Raw genomic sequence first — 17690 nt, forward strand, 5'->3', positions numbered from 1 at the left:
TGTCGCTGCGGGCTTAGTGGGGTGGAACGCACGTCATGGACGATGGATAATCCGGGTCGAAGATTTTTTGGATGCCCTGAGTTTAAGGTACGTCTAATTTTTCAAATAAGGATTTCATGAGTGGCTGGACCCCCCAATGTGCTCAAGATCTAAGGCGATAATACTTGGACTATTGAAGAGGATTAATGCGTTTGACGGAACGATGTCGGAGTCGATCACTGAAGAATTTCGCGACACCGAACGCAAGGCAATAAACGAGTCAACCGATCTGAAACATATAAAATTGATGCTATTAGTTATATTACTTATTGTTTTTGTACTTTTGGTCAGGTAGAAGATGGTGTTGATTTACAAAGAATGCACAATCCCGGTTTGGTGATCGGCTGTAGAACCTTGATTGTAGTTGTAGAACCTTGATTGTAGTTTTTGTTGGGTGTTATTGTATAAGTAAGTGTAGTAAATGACAATGGTTTACAAATTGTTCTAAACTCTTTTTGTGAACCTTGATTGTGAACTAAATGAACAAATTGCAGTGTAGTTTATTGGACGTTTGTGAACTTTTTTTTTGTTGTGAAGTGTATTTGTGAAAGCAATGACAATGACATTACAAAATTGGACGTTGACACTTGACACACCAAAAATGAGAATATGATCCAATATTCAGATTGCAATATGGTCCAATGCATACATACAAAATACATAAACTGTGCAAAACCATGCCTACAGGTGAACTGAGCAAAATACATATTACCGTGCAAAGTATAGAATACATAATAGTTACACTGTATTAGCCTTTTTTACAAAAACAACCTTGTCCATAAGCAAAGCAGTAAACCAAAAGAGTTACAAAACGAAGACGTCAGACAGGCTTGATCTTAGTCCATTCGATCGTGTCTTAAGTGTTTCTGAATAAAACCCGGGGTTGCATCACTTCCTTCCTTGTGCTTTGAGTCCTAAACCTAGGGCTTCTCTGTACAAAACAAAATAAGTATGTTATCGTCTACAATTCTATCTTCTAACTTAGCAGTAAATTAAGTGTACCAATTTATACCCTTAATGACTGCATAGGCTGCGATGGTTGTGTATGCTGTGATGCTGGAGGTGGTTGTGTAGACTGTGATGCTGGAGGTGGCTGTGTAGACTGTGCAACTGGAGGTGGTTGTGTAGGCTATGATGCTCGAGGTGGCTGTGTAGACTGTGATGCTGGAGGTAGTTGTGTAGACTGTGCAGCTCGAGGCGGTTGTGTGTTTTGTGATGCTCGAGATGGTCTTCCATGCCTCAGTTTGACTCAACAAATGTATACGATTCAGAATACATTATATGAGAATGTGTTATACATAACAAACTGAAATGAACCTTACCTGGTTTTCTTGCTCCCGTCTGAAACATGTTTTGATATTGTGCCCGTCTTGACTACACTTAGAGCACTTTGAGATGACATATTTCTTTGTCGTTTTTGCTGCTCACCTAGGAACAATTTTATCATGTTGGAATCGTCTGAGCTTCTTTGGATGTCCAAGTTTGACTCTGTCTGGTGGCATGGACATAGGTGCCAAACCAGTTCGTGGCCATTGTTCTAACGGGTTAATTGGAATAATCTTGTGAGCATACGTGTTCTGGTAAGCTGGCTTCTTATACCAGTTAGACACATAACTCATAGGGTTGGCCTTATTGAACCAAATGCAACTAATTGCATGAGAACATGGTATGCATGTACATAATCTAAACTTAAACAGATTACTTGAAAGCTATATAATGTATTGTACCAATCAGACTTTATCAAAGCTAAACAGATTACCTGAAAGATCCCATCTGTTGCAAGATCATGTCTGCCTTGTCAAATTGACCACGTACTGCGATCCATACATGTTGGAGACTTGGAAATCAGCGTCACCGGCCCACGTAGGTATATTTTGTGCACTTAGCACTTTGTTCACTTCCAGGATCTTGTAAATGCGTGGTCTTATATCAGCTTTCCATTTATCTCCAGTCAGTCTTTGTTTGGTGAATCTCTAAAGGAGATACATCCGTATGCGCTCCAACATGGACAAGATCGGTTTCTGTCTTGCCATTAGCATTGCCCTAGTACCATTGAAGCTTTCGCAGAGGTTATTCAGAAGAATCTCACACTTTGGTCCCGTCCTAAAATTACACCTTGCCCAATGTTGATGACGTTTTTCAATTAGCCATTTAGAAGCGTCTACGTCTTCAGCCTTGATAAGCTCTAGTTTTGCCTCACACCGAGGTCTTGAGAACGCCATAGCCGCGGCCATCATTTTAGTCTTCAAAAATTGGCCTTTAAAAACCTGTTACATTTCAGTGACATTATATAATCATTCCAAAATCAGTATATAAGCATTCCAGTGACATTTTAGAATACATGAGTTTACTTACCTTGGTGAAATTTCCTTGAAGATGGCGTGCGCAATGCCGGTGTTCTCCTTGAACTGAACCCTCATCCCAGATATCATTCAAAGCCTCTTGCAAACCCTTTTGTTTATCGGAGATGAAGGTCTAATGGTGTCTGTTGTTGATTTTCAGATCTTCCTTCAAGAACTTGAAAAGCCAATTACAGGATGACTTTCCTTCTGACTCGACCACATCATAGGCAATAGGGAATATAGAAATGTTAGCATCTATCCCTATTGCCGAAAGTAACTACCCAGTATGGTGACCTTTGATATGGCAACCATCAACGCCAGTCACTGGTCGGCAGTGTGCAAACCCTTGTTTGCAAGCCTCAAAACAGATGTATATCCTTCGGTTTACCTTCGGGGCCTACTTCTGTTTCTATTTCAATTGTTGAACCCAGGTTTGATCGCTTCAGTTCCACTGCGTAGTCCCATAGAGCCGTGTACTGCTCTTTGTTAGACCCTTCAATAGCCTTAGTAGCTTTTTTCCCTGTACGCTTTCATGATATTACACTCTAGGACATAGTCCTTTAGTACACGATTCAGGAAATCCGGTGCTGACCAAGATTCTTGGTCTTTGAATGACTGCATATAAGTCTTGGCCAGCCATGCCGATGTAGTAAATCTGTTGTGATTCACTCTGGGACAAGAGTGGACAGGATTGTACGTCTTGATAATGATTACACCACTGGTTCCCAAAGTAGACGCGTAACAAACCTACGAGCATGCTTTATCCTTACACTCAGCCCTTACACGCCTCTTCTCATTTTTCTTAAAGTAGATGTCTTTGCCCTCTCGAATAGCGTATTCTCTTATTGCGTCTTTAAAACCTTTAGAACTAGGGAAAGATAACCCTAATTTAAAGCTCAAAAGTCTCATATCCGTGTCTGGTCTAAACTCTTGAAACCGGGGAAGCTTTTTCTTTGGGTTTCTCTTGTTCCTATACTTTTCATCTTCAGCTTCAATTTCATCGTCTGTTTCAGTGTCAAAACCTCCAACGTCTTGGTCGATGTCGTAGTCACCATCACTATCATCTTCAGAATTATCGTCATTGAGAATTGTTGTCAATAGTGCCCACAAGAAGAGTTGTAGTATCTATTTATGTACATTTGATGTAATATAGTTTTACGAAGACTCTTGCTTGTAACTGCTTATTTATTAATAAAAGTTGAAACGTTCATTCATTCTTCCTTGTTTGTTTGAAGCTTTATGATAATCTATAGTCTATAGTCCTTAAACAAACCTAACAACACATGAAGAGAAAATGTAGATTTGCATGAACAAACTCTTCATGGTTTGCTTATAACTGCATATTCACAATCTAAGGATCAAAGGACTATTGATCTCAATACGATTGTTAGGAGAATCTATGATGTCTGGTTATGGGACATTGAGAGTTGAAGACTCTATAGTTCTTCTAGGTATCTTCTGAAGGTACTGAATTGACCAATGCACTTCTAGAGACATAATAAGAACAAACCATTTAACATCTTATGTCTCGAAGTCACTACGTATGAATTGCATCATGCTTACCTCAATCCTGAAATGAGACATGTCATTTCATAACTTACGTATTCTCATTTGAGAAGGCAGAGTTCGGATTCACTATGTGATTCTGAACAGGACCTATTGGTGAAGTACTAAGTTATGAAGATGTCATGAGTAACTTTGTGAAGATCTCATAGATATGGAATTCATGTACAAGATTTTCTGAAATGCAATGTATATCACCTCATGCTTTGTTCCTTGGAATGTGAATAAATGAACTGGCCAGTGTCCAAATTGAGTCATGACTCTTTTGGATGAATCAATGTGACTTGTTAGCTCCTCGCCAATACATTGATTTCTAACTTATTCACAAGCGACAAAAGAGTTGATGAAATAACAGCTAGAAGGGTAAAATTGTAATTTTGTAAATCCCGACTAGCTGATGATATTCATGAAGGGTAAACATAGATAATATTCAGTGGATCCACTCATCGCAATTAAGTTTAATTCTTGAGTAGAAAATAAATTCATTTGAACCGAGAGATTCTCAGTGTCAACTCTTTAGTGGAGTCAGTTGACATTAAGCTAAACTTGGAAAAGGTTTGTGAGCTTTTGAGTCCAAGTGTGTTAACTCAAGATTTGTTCATTTGGATCCATGAGGTCACTGTCACAAATCATATCGAGTAGGATTAGTTAAACTAGAAGCTAAGTCAAAACAAGAACGAGACAAGTTTTACAAAAATTGTCTAAAGGGTATTTTTATCATTTTGGACATAGGACGAAATGAATGTCAATAAATTTTTTGACATAGTCATATGATGACAAAATTCCACTCGGCCATAATAAGATTTTTGGGCCTTGAGGATTAATTTCATTTCATGGAATTTTACTTGAAAATTCTTAATGGGCCTTTTCTTATGTTGTCATGAACAAATGAAGAAAAATCTAGAAGCACCTTCTAGAAGGCTTGCACGTCCAACCCAAGGAGAAGAGAGAAATTATTTTGTGCATTAATGTATGAAGATACTTGGCAGAAGAAAAAGAGGAAACAAATTTCCTCTATGAGGAAACTAAGGTGGGCGGCACACAAGGCAAGAGAGAAGTAAGACACAAGAGGAAACAAATCCAAGGACTTGCTTGGCAAGTCTTGGCCGTGTGACTCTAAGGAAAAAAGGGCAATATTTGCTCATGAATATGTGATATTCTATAGAAGAGGAAACTACATTGTTGAAGGTAATCCCTCTCCTTTAAATAGAGCCCCCATTCCTCTCATTTTATTCATTCCAAAGTTTTAGAGATTGAGAGCTTCTCTCTCTAGCTTGGCCGCCAAACTCCCTCTCTCTCTCTCTAAGTTCTTTTCGTTTTTGTTTTGGCACCTAGGTCCACATTTGACCTAGTGTTTTAGCTCTTCGACTCTTAGACTTTTTCTTGAGTCGTCGTGTTTAAAAGTGCCCACACACTAATTCCTTTTTTTCTCGAGTGATTTTTGTGATAGAAACTTTCGTGGTTACTCTGCCCATGTATCAGAATCCATGTCTGACATGTTATACTCATCATCATGTTGATCGAGCTCAATAGGTTGTTCTTGCTCACTAGGCTTCCGATGCTGCTGTTCCTCATTAGGCTCTCCATGCTGTTGTTGCTCACTCGGCTCTTCATGTTGTTGTTTCTCGCTGTCCTCATCACTAGGCTCTTCATACTGCTGTAGCTCACTCGGCTCTCCATGTCGTTGTTGCTCACTAGGCTCTTCATGCTGCTGTTGCTCGCTATGCTCATCACTAGGCTCTCCATGCTGATGTTGCTCACTGTCAACTGGATACTCATCTTGTGCACCATCAACAAGAACGATGCGCTCATTATTATAATATTCTCTACTTCTCGGACAACCAAGCGGATGATTACAGAAGACATCTACCTCCCACTTTGTCTTCAGAATCTCAGCAATGTCTTCAATCAAATCCTTGTCACTTTCAACAAATGACAGCTTCATCGGGCCAGTACCCGATTTCAAGAAGTAGCTAGCACCACTTGAATAACCCAGCTGCTTGGTCAACAATTTGTTTAACACCACAATAGACATCTTGTCGACGTCCACAAACTGAAAATGGCTAACTGTACCGCCAACGTATTCGACTATGTAAACAAGCTTGTCCAACTATGTAGCTTTTAACGACTTGCACCCCGAACAAAAAAAACGGCGTAATTAGTCCTCCGTCTGAGTCATTACTTTTAACGACTTGCACCCCGAACAAAGTTGGACGTAGTTGGACAAGCTTGTTTACATTCTCGGATTTTTTTGTTCGGGGTGCAAGTCGTTAAAAGCTAGCACCACTCGAGAGACTATGCATCATCGTCGTGGTGTTTGGACAAGCTTGTTTACATTCTCGGATTTTTACCACGTTGACCCTTCCGCAGTGCGAAGACAAAAAAAGAAAATTACGAGGCTCCGTTCACTAATCAAGAAGAACGTTTCATGGGTGAAACTCGAATAGTAAAAATCTGGAAAGAGGCTTTGGAAGGACCACGTTTGTATATATCGTTTTTATTTTCCCCTCAATTTCCTCTCATATTTTCCATGATTTTGAAACACAATCTAGAATTTTGATTTTCCTGATTCTCTCATATTTTCATTTTCTCTTGTATTTTCACTTTCACTCTTATTTTTCGAGTTTCAAACGAACCCTTAAAGTTTTCAGTTCGTTCTTCTGCAGAAAGAGGCGTAAAAATTGAGAAGTGGAATTTATTAAATTGAAGAAGTACCCAAACAAAAAAAAATTATGAATCCATTGAGGATGAGTTAGGATAGACTTGTCGAAATACAGAAGTGTATATTCCTTGGCTCCGCGTGTTTGTTTTCAAAATCGAACTCAGAATAAGTCATTTAACTTTATTATTATTATTATTATTATTATTATTATTAAATCACATCAATTTTAAATACTCATGAGTTAATCAAAATAAGAAAATCTATTAAAATTCAGGGGAAAAAAAGTTGAAAACTTCAAGAAATGACTGTAATTTGTGACCGCTCAATCTTTACGAAAAGTAAAGTCTCTGATGTTGAAATTTAAATCATTGCTTGTAATTTTATTTAAATTTACAAAAAAATTTTAAATTTTTATTTAAATGTACAATAGTGAATATAGTTTATTATATATCATAATATTTGAAAGTATAAAAAAAAACTTCTCTCTTTCCATTATTGAAAAAGCGTCTCTTTTTCCCCCTCTTCTCTCTTTCCATTATCGAAAAAGCGTCTCTTTTTCCCCCTCTTTTTCCGGTCATCTTTCTCTCTCTAATGATGTTGGTAGAAAACTCATACAAAAAAAATTAAATTTTTATTTAAATGTACAATAGTGAATATAGTTTATTATATATCATAATATTTGAAAGTATAAAAAAAACTTCTCTTTTTCCATTATCGAAAAAGCGTCTCTTTTTCCTCCTCTTTTTCCGGTCATCTTCCTCTCTCTAATGATGTGGTAGAAAACTCACCTTCTGCTCTCTCTCTCTCTCACTGATAGAAAAGTCTATAAGAGCATCTTTAATGGTTTCTTGCTTAACAATTGTAAGGGTTTGCTTGTAAATATAAAAAATGTTTAGCTAGTTGCTTAACCATTGTTTTGCATATTGGCTATTGATTTAGTTAAGCAAATCTAAGCAAATTAGCTCTATTAACCTAGTTGCTTAACTATTTAGCTCTAGAAAAATATATGTGACAAGCAGAACTAATACATTTAGCTAAACCAATTAAAGATGCTAACTCTCCGTTTGAAAGCAGTGCTTTTTTTTTTTTTTTTGTCTTCCAAAATTTGGATATGGTTTAGGAAATCTTTGGATACGTTAATGGACGACATTGATCTTCCTGGAAAATAGAATGAAGCTGAGAAAATGATGATGCTCTAGTTAGTTTGTCATTTTATGAAATACTAATTAATTCACAGGTTAGGGTTTACTTTTGGGGCAAATTATGGCTTCGTCTTCGGCGGGTGTTTCCAACCGAGACTACGATGTTTTTCTGAGTTTCAGAGGCGAAGACACTCGACACAGCTTTACGAGCCATCTCTACAACTCTTTGCTGCAAAACGACATCAAAGCTTTCATGGACGACGACGGACTCGAGAGAGGCGACGAGATTTCTCAGGCACTCAAGCACGCCATCCACAGATCGAAGCTCTCCATAGTCGTCTTCTCGAAAGACTATGCATCGTCATCGTGGTGTTTGGACGAGCTTGTTCATATTCTCCGATGCCGAAGAAGAAACGATCAGATCGTATTGCCTGTTTTTTACCATGTTGTCCCTTCGGATGTGCGAAAACAGAAAGGAAATTACGAGGCTTCGTTCGCTAATCACGAAGAACGTTTCAGGGGCGAAATCGGAAAAGTTAAGATCTGGAGAGAGGCTTTGGAAGAAGCAGCTAATTTATCTGGATGGGATTCAAATGTAATCAGGTAGGCAATTTTTTATTAGCTATTTCCGAATTCAATATTCCCTGATTTATCTTGTTCTTAATTTTGGATCTCCGCTTGTATTAATGTTAAATTAGAGATAATTTTCCTTTATTGTTTAATAGACATTTTGATGTATGCCAATTAGTTTGTCTTAAAAAACACGAACTTTGAACTAGTTATTTTCTTCGTTTTTTCATGATTGTTTCCGTATAAATTGCCGATTGTGAAGTTATCCAAACCTTGATGTTTAGATCCTTTTATTTTTTAAAATTAAAAATGTAACACACCACATGTATGCTATAATATTTTCTATTCAGTACTTCTGTATTTGATATGGCGAAGAAATAAAAGTTGTCATTGATTCTATAGTTAAACTAATTACTATGATTTTTATTTCATGATGCTAGGTCCGAGTCCAAATTAGTAAGGAAAATCGTCAAAGACGTTCATAAGAAACTAAACAATGTTAGCTTTGAGGACGATTTCACTGGTTTCGTAGGATTAGAAAAACGTTTCGAAAAGATTGAAGATCTTCTGCGCGTGGACTCACCAGAGGCCCTGCGCACGATTGGCATATGGGGGACGGGCGGTATAGGCAAGACGACCCTGGCGCGTATAGTCTTTCAGCGTCTCTACTCCAAATTTGAAGCTGGTTTTTTTTGTTGAAGACATTAGAGTTGATTGGGAACAAGGATGGAAAAAGTACTATGACTCCAAAAACACTCTCTTTGATCACAAAGTTCTTCGAGGAAAAAGAGTACTCATTGTTCTTGACAATGTCAATGATCCAGATCAGTTAGAAATTTTGGCAGGAGATGCTAATCGGTTTGGCCCGGGAAGTAGAATCATCGTAACGACAAGAGACATGCAAATCCTCAGGGGACAAGTTGATGAAACCAATGTTTAATAAGGCGGAGGCGGGAATTTAGGCGAAATCCATTTCTAGGCGGAGGCGGTAAGCCTTTAGGCGGTATGAGGCGTAAGCCTCAAAAATAAAATAGAAAATATATAATATATATAAAATTCATAGTAATTTTCAAGTTTTCATAAGTTTTAAAACAAAAACCAATCTAAAAAAAAGGAGTTTTAGACTAAAATATAAATTAAACTCGACGACACTAATCAAACAAATCATAGTCTAGCTCTTCGTTTTCTGAAAAATCGTCATCATCTTCCATGTCCTCGTCATCATCTAGGTGATCAAACAACGTTTTCTCCTTGCCTATGCATAATCAATTTGATTCACATTAGAACTTACATATGAGCAACAACTAAATCAATAATGTTCGTTAGCTACGTAATCATAGTTACCTCTCTTTTTCCTTTGTCCTTCGTTTTCACTAGGCCTCGTTCTTTTAGAACCAGAAGTAGTGGCTTCTCCACTCTCGCGTTCAGCCCGTTCCTCATTTTCAGCTTCCCCCATTAACCATTCATCATCGGAATCCAAGGCATCAACCACCAATGGATCAAATTCCTCACCATTGCTGCGTTGTCGAGAAGTTAACTTCAAGTGGCGATCCTTTAACTTCTTGTTAAACATGATGAAAGCAAGCTTGTTCATCCTAGTAGTGGATAGCCGGTTCCTCTTTTTAGTGTGAATTTGGTTGAAGATGCTCCAATTCCTCTCACACCCTGACGCGGAACAAGTGAGACTAAGAACTTTGATCGCGAAAGCTTGAAGTTCGGGAGCATCATCACCAAATTGAGCCCACCAACGATCTACATTTATGGATGTAAAATTAAATAATATAAGCAATACATAATCAGACAATACATAAAATTTAAAAAACATACCGGGTGAACGTGTTTCGTAGCAAGCTTGTGCTGCCCTCATACCAAACATTCCTTGCTTGAGGTGGAAAGCTTCAAGTTGATCATTTGCTTTCATATAAGCATCATCGGGAATCATCCTATTCATGCACTTAAACAAACCGACCTTAACTTCTTTGTCAACATGGAAGCATCATCTCTAGCAATGACTTTCTTCATTTTTTTCCCCTCGGATTTTTTTGCCCATGTACTAGAAGAAGCCCATTCCTCAGAAGCAAACATTGCCTCTAAAGGTTGTCTCAACTCTTTAAACCTTTGCAACGTCAGGAAGGCAGTTGCAAATCTTGTGACGGCTGGCCGAATGATCTCTTTTTCAGTGAATTTCCTCATCAAGCTTAACACCCAACTGTGGTTGTAGATGAACTTGGCTACGTTCTTTGCTTTAATTAAAGCATTTCGATGTTGCGGTAGGTCTCCAATTTTCTCAAGCATCAAATCAATGCAATGAGCTGCGCATGGCGTCCAATAAAGCCGCTGCCTTTTCTCCATCAACAGTCTCCCCGCGGCTTTATAAGCACTAGCATTGTCGGTTACAACCTGAACCACGATATCTTCGCCGACTTCTTCAACAACCTCGTCAAGCATCTTGAACAAAAAGTTGGCATCTTTGACATGTGCCGATGCATCTACGGACTTCAAAAACATTGTACCGTGCGGATTGTTAACAAGGAAGTTGATGATACCTCTTTGTTTTATGTCGGACCAGCCGTCTGACATTATTGTTACACCGGTTTGTGCCCACGTACTCTTCACTTCCTCCACCATCTTCATTGTTGTATTCACTTCCTCATCCAAACACCATGTCCTTATCTCGTACATCGAAGGCAGCTTTAATCCTCGACCGAAATTCCCAACGGAACGCATCATGCCAATAAACGATGGACTCCTTACCACGTTGAACGAAATCCCATTTTCGTAAATGAATCGCGCGATGTCGAGGCAGACTCTATTGCGATACTCTTTTATTGTACCTGAAGGGACATCTTTAGCATGATTCTCGTTGTTGTCGTCAGTCCTCGTAAATATGTCCATTGGTCCTCGTACACCTCGATTGGTCCCGGCAGAAGTACAACCAATAACAGCCTCTTGAGTAGAGCCAAAGTATGAACCGTTCGCAATCTGCTCCTCTCGGTTTCTTGCAGCGTTCTCCTTCGAGACTTTGTTAGCGTTGAGATTATCGGCACATCTCTTCTTCACGTCATCGGGAACCTTCTCGCAAGCTGTGATATTAGCATGCGTTCCCGCGAGATGGTCTTTCACCCGTGTAAGGCTTCCCTTAATAACCTTGTCGCAGAAAATACACACGCGATACGTGTAATTTTTCTTTTCCCCGGTCTGTTCATCAAAGACCGGTTTCTCCGTAACATAGTCGTTAGAAAAGTCTTTTGGCTTTCGACCTTTCATTCCTATAAAAAAAAAACATTGCTGTGACTTGACTTGTGACGCAGAGACTAATTACCGAGTCACACATTGCCATCAACAGTCACGAGCTCGAATAATTATGGCAAAAAAAAAAAAAACAGTGCTGTGACTTGTGACTTGTGCAAAACTGTGACATGTGTGATTCCAAACCAAGAGTGAGTTCGAATAATTACCGAGTCAGTGAGGGAGGGACAGAGCAGCGTAGCAGCGTGAGGGAGGGACGAGAGCAGCGTGAGAGAGGGACGAGAGCAGCGTCGCAGCGTGAGACGAGAGCAGCGTAGCAGCGTGAGACGAGAGCAGCGTAGCAGCGTGAGAGAGGAGCAGCGTGAGAGAGGAGCAGCGTGAGAGAGAAGCAGCGTGAGAGAGGAGCAGCGTGAGAGTCGGTAGAATATGGAGGGACGCTCAACGTGAGAGAGAGTGTTTTGCGTGAGATGAGAGACGGTTGACATACCGATATTTTTACGTACTTATAGTTAATTGTTATTAAAAAAACCTAAAAAGCCCGAATTAAAAAATGGCCCGATTATTTTGGCCCAGTTTTTTTAAAAAAAAAGTCTCATTTCAAAGGCGGTAAAAGGCTGTTTTGAGGCGTTTTGACCGCCAGAGGCGGGCGCCTTTTTCGGCCGAGGCGGAGAACGCCAGAAACGCACCCAGGCGTAAGCCTCGAAGCGGTCGTTGACCTAAAAGGCAAAAGAGGCGCGCCTCAAAACCGCCTTTTTAAACATTGGATGAAACGCACAGAGTCGAGAAGTTAGATTCCGAGGAAGCTCTTCAACTGTTTCGTTCAACCGCACTAAGAAGAACAGCGCATCAAGAGGACGATTCTACTCGTCAACTCTACGAGAATATCATAAATTACGCAGATGGAATCCCACTAGCTTTGAAAGTTCTGAGTTCTTTCCTCCGCGGAAAGAGGCCGCAAAATTGGGAAGCGGAATTGATCAAATTGAAAGAGTGTCCAGACAAAAAGACCATGAATATTTTGAAGACGAGTTACGATGGACTAGACGAAATGCAGAAGTGTATATTCCTAGACATCGCTTGTTTTTTCAGAAACGAATTCAGAAGCGATGCAGAGAGGATTTTTGAAGCATGTGGTTTGCACCCAAAAACGGGCTTAGTTGATCTTGTTGATAAGTCCCTCATATCTGTCAACATTGATGGAAAACTTTGCATTCATGATTTGATACAACAAATGGCTCTGAGTGTTGTGAAGTCCGAAGCAGAACTCGAGAATCGCAGCCGGCTGTGGACTTCTCAAGACGCCTGTCACGTTTTGGGGACTAACAGAGTAAGTGATAAACAAATACGTGCATAAGGTCTTGCTTTTTTGTTCTAACCTGTCTTTAATTTACAGGGGACAACAGCGATTGAAGGAATATTTCTAGACATGTCTAAGACTAGCGAAATAGAGTTCGACTCAGTTGCCTTTCGGAACATGTCTAAACTCAGATTACTCAAAATCTTTCACTCAGACATTCGAAAGAGATGCCAAATCTCAATAAATGGAAACCGTGATCTCTGTTTTTTCCCTGATTCTCTTCGATATGTCCACTGGGAAGAGTTTTCATGGAAATCGTTTCCTCCGAGTTTCAGCCCTCAATATCTTGTCGAACTCAACCTGCCATACAGCAATGTTGTTCAGCTTTGGAAAGGAGTAGAGGTAGTTAAAAGGTTCAAACATTTATCATTTCTATCTAGAGTGTTGTTTATGAAATTCTAACCTCGTGATGTTTTAACTTTGTGACAGCGACTATGTCATTTGATAAAAATTGATGTTAGCCACTCGAAACAGCTTATTAAACTTCCAGATCTCTCTCAAGCTTCAAAGTTAGAGCATGTATATCTCGAACATTGTACAAGTCTCTGTGAAGTTTCTTCATCTCTTGAGAATCTTGAGGAGCTTAAAACTCTTAATCTCAACGGTTGCTCATTGATTAAAAAGTTCCCAAAGCTTCCCAAAAGTATTGTGTGTTTGGTGTTAAGTGGAACGGCTATTGAGAGAATTCCTCAGTCGATTCAGAACCTCGATCATCTCGAAATACTAAACATTTCAGGTTGCAAGTATCTTGTGCATCTTCCAGGGTTCTTAATGATGCAGAGTCTCAAGGCCATTGCGTTAACCTGGAATCACAACTTCTAGGAAAAAATCATGGATCCAAAGAGTATTCAAGGGCCAAGGGGATCTAAACCCGGAATACGAAAGCCCTCAAGTCTCACAAAGTCAAGTCAGTCACTACATGAAATCATGTATTCGCAAGCGATCAGACACTGATTCTCATCTAGAGCTTCCATTGTATAGATTCGATTTCAGTGGCCGCGCAGATTCGGTGGCTATCGTGTCGATTTCAAGATCTGTTCTCACAAAATGTTTGGCTTCTAATGTTCAAGATCTGGTGTTTTACAATTGCTTAGGATTCTATGGAGGAGGAGCTGACATAGACACAGTCAATGCAGACCTTAAGATCCCATACATTAACGCTTGTCGTCAATTTAGTACCGTATGTTCCTTATCTTATATTCTTAATAGCTTGATGGCAAATAATAATATATTTATGTTCTTTCTAATTTTTTTGAGCTTATATGATGTAGGTATCTCCTATCGAAGCTGATATCGGCTTCTGTGGTTTAATAGAGAATACTCAATTGTTAAAATATCGATCCATTCTTCCAAATTGGTTTGAACGTCAACGCACTGGGGACACTGTCACTATTCACTTCGGACCCAGCCCGGTAGGCGAAATCTTGGGCTTTGATGTATGTGCGGTTGTGGATTTCTCCGATTATAGTCGCAAAGGGCATAACCTTCTCCGGCGGCTATACGAAGACGGCTACAAAGAGTTCAACATTTTTTGCGAACCAACCTACACACCTAAGGCGAATTACAGTGGTGGTGATTTCATGGAAAATTGCTTCCCGAGAAATACAAACATTTTGTGTGACAGCCAAAGAAGTAGAGATATTTCAAAAGCCTCATTTAGATTCTGGGTCGGTAATGACGAAGACAGCAATTTTGGTGCAAAGGTAATAAGATGTGGGGTCCATGTTATGTATGATAGTTACATATGGAACTCAGTTACGGAGACAGATGAACCTGAGATAGGAAACAAAGACAATCTGAGACCGTCTTTAAACGACGGCATTCTGAGGATCAGTAGACATTCTTTGTACAATAATTAGGCAATTGTGGTACTGAACCCAGTAATTTAGAAACAAATGGATGAAATTTATTGTTCTGCTTCTGCATTGTTTTGCAACAATTCGACCTGCTAAAGAATCAGAGAGTTGTTTATTCAGCTATGTTGAATTAGAATGGTTGTAATATAAGAGTGTAATGACAAAGATATTTTGTAGATGTAAGAATTATGAGAATATCAGCGGGGTATCAAAACCAGCGTTTCTCTGCTTTGGTGCTAGGATACAAAATACATCACATATCATAGTTTCTGCTTGCACCAGTACCACAGTTTCTGCTTCCGAAAATGCCAACATCTCCAAATTTACAAAAGGGCAATTGGCGGCATAAATACCTTAACTTTACGAGTTGATACACTTTAATACCGCCAATTGCCCTTTACAAAACAATGTTTATGATTTTGAACTAAAAAGAATTTAATCCTTAGTTTACAATTTCTTCATTTTTTGCATTTGATGAGATTTTCTTAATTTACTTCGTAGTTACATCGGTCTTTTTTTTTTTTTTTTTTTTTTTTTGTAGTTCCAATCTGGGTTTATATATATATAAAGTAAGGGTATATGTACGCAAGAAATCTAGTTTAGGAAATGTTATATAGTGAGTCTAGTTTTCCATTTATATATTAGAGATAATTGAAGACTTGTTCTGACAGGTATTTTGGTCGTCTTTGACCTCGGTCATGTTTGTATTTTGCTCTTTGGGTATATATATATATATATATATATATATATATATATATATATATATATATATATGTATATGTATATAGCTTGGATATCGATCTTCTCGGTTCAAGAGTAGGGCTATAGAAGGGTGGTGTGTTGGTTTGGGATGGTTCGATTGTTAGATTCGGTATCTACAAACCTTGCGAACCCGGAATCGGAAGAAGTGATTTTCTGTAAAGTCGTTCTATGGTCTCCAAACATAGACTGACTTAGCAAAATGTTTTTTAATTGATGTTGGATTTTTGGATTTCCAATCCTGTGTGTGAATAGTTTATGATTTGTTCATTTACATACAAAATGGAATATTGACTGAGAGGAGAGTGTAAACGTTAATTTTCTTTGATTTCTCATTTTTTTTATAATTCTTGATAGAGCTCCTTTATTTTCTTCTACAACTACTCTGAGTTTGACTTGTTCATTGGGGACGACATTGACTTAGTTCCTGGCAAACATAAGGAAGCTATGAAGTAATGAGTCCCTTTACATTAACAAACTTCATTCCATTTCCAATTTTTATTTTATTTTATATTACAGCCGAGTTAAAGGTTTTTTTTTTAAAAAAAAAATTGAATTAGTTTGTTCCTTGAGAGAGAGGGAGATAGAAAGGATCTTTTCTCTGCGAAATAATGACATATTCTTCTTCTTCTTCTTCTTCTTCTTCTTCTTCTTCCAACCGAGAGTCTGATGTTTTTCTCAGTTTCAGAGGCACGGACACTCGCCGCAGCTAGCTTCACGAGCCATATTTACGTTTCTTTGGTGCAAATCGACATCAAAGCCTTCATCGACAACATCGGCCTCGAGAGAGCGATGAGATTTCGCAAGCAATCAAGGAGGCCATGAGAGATCGAAGTTGTCCCTAATCATATTTTCGAAAGACTACGCTTCTTCGCGGTGGTGTTTGGACGAGCTTGTCCACATTCTAGAATGCCGGAGAAGAAATGATCAGATCGTCCTGCAGGTTTTTTACCAAGTCGACCCTTCCCATGTGCGAAAAGAAAAAGGAAATTATGAGGCTTCGTTCGTTGATCAAGAACATTTCATGGGCGAAATCAAGTAAATATCTAGGGAGAGGCTTGAAAAGAAGCAACTAACTTGTGTGGATAGGATTCAAATGTCATTAGGTACTGTTGTCGGTCGTTCTCATAAAACCTGAAACATTAAATTCAACACGACTTGTGTCAGATTCCATATCCTAAGGCCCAACAGGCGGGCCACTAAAAAGCCCATCAAGGCCCAAAGAGAGCCAAAAGCCCATTCAAAACGGGCAAAAGTCAAGCTCGCGCCCACCCACGTATCAAAACACACGCGCGCAACACGTAAAGGCAAGTGTGTGGCGCGCATGCGCACCGCGCCAGTGCGTCGAGGAAAGCTCCCTAAGCGCTCCTCAAAATCTACTCGCGCGCATCTCAAAAAATGAGGTGCACGCGAGAGCGCCAATCCATGCCGAACGCTCCTTGCCATGCAACCAAGGGCTCCTCCATAGCCTCCTAAGCACTATAAATACCTATCATCGGAGATGGCAAGGTACAAGCTCATAATTCTCTCAATCGAATCACTCGATTCTAGATTTTTGAAACGCTGTCAAGGACTCTCCGCACATAGTTTCCTCTAATCGAGCCTAATCTCCAAAATATCCACTAACGAATATCGGCCCCCCACATCAAGCATAATGATCAGAGTGACACTCGTGACTTTCGAGTATCTCCCACTTGGCTCGGGTGGGGCCACTTCATCCGACCTTGGGTCAAACACCCGAAGCTTTAAATAGTTTTTCAATTTACAGCGCAATAGATACTACTTCCCAAACAAATATTCTCTGCTCTTTTTTTTTTTTTTGATCTCCGCCTTTATACTATTTGCTTGTACAAATTGGTGGTAAGTCTATGTTCTATCTTAGTCTTGTTTTTAAATGTGTGTACATTTTATTAAATTAAAGAGAATTTTATTTTGATCTAAATTGTGACCGTGACTTCCGATTGTTTAATAGACAATTTGAGATCTGTTGATTTTTTTGAATTAGAAACTAATAAGTTTATGAGACAAATTACATCTTTTGATACTTTTTGAGTTCGAAACCAATATTATATTGATCTTACATGATAAAACAGTGGGGGAGAAAGTTAGTGATGTATAATTTTTTTATATTCTGTGCTCTTCTCGATTTTT

General features: G+C 39.0%; 2 protein-coding genes and 1 pseudogene across 3 annotated transcripts; 2 read left to right on the plus strand and 1 right to left on the minus strand.

The window, feature by feature from the left end:
- Positions 1-7732: 7732 nt before the first annotated feature.
- LOC149393195 (disease resistance protein Roq1-like) lies at positions 7733-9258 on the plus strand (annotated as a pseudogene). The gene is made up of 2 exons (XR_016299924.1): positions 7733-8351; positions 8759-9258. The product of XR_016299924.1 is annotated as a disease resistance protein Roq1-like (transcript).
- A 204-nt stretch (positions 9259-9462) lies between these two features.
- Positions 9463-11927, minus strand: LOC149393196 (uncharacterized). Its single transcript, XM_089617935.1, has 5 exons — positions 11777-11927; positions 10332-11587; positions 10146-10287; positions 9663-10070; positions 9463-9573 (listed from the first exon to the last, which is right to left on the minus strand). Exons 2-5 carry the CDS (start codon positions 11583-11585, stop codon positions 9470-9472), a joined length of 1908 nt encoding a protein of 635 aa, XP_089474061.1. The 5' UTR covers positions 11586-11587; positions 11777-11927; the 3' UTR covers positions 9463-9469.
- Positions 11928-12324: 397 nt separating this feature from the next.
- On the plus strand, positions 12325-15036 carry LOC149393197 (disease resistance protein RPP2A-like; the record flags this gene model as incomplete). The annotated part of the gene is made up of 4 exons (XM_089617937.1): positions 12325-12894; positions 12961-13266; positions 13354-14104; positions 14196-15036. Coding segments are annotated over 3 exons (1269 nt in total), but the record flags the coding sequence as incomplete, so codon positions are not given.
- Between the last annotated feature and the right edge of the window lie 2654 nt (positions 15037-17690).

This window comes from Urtica dioica, chromosome 6 (assembly GCF_054948205.1).
Source record: "Urtica dioica subsp. dioica isolate 48M chromosome 6, U.dioica_male_clone48M_v1_H2, whole genome shotgun sequence".
NCBI lineage: Eukaryota > Viridiplantae > Streptophyta > Magnoliopsida > Rosales > Urticaceae > Urtica > Urtica dioica.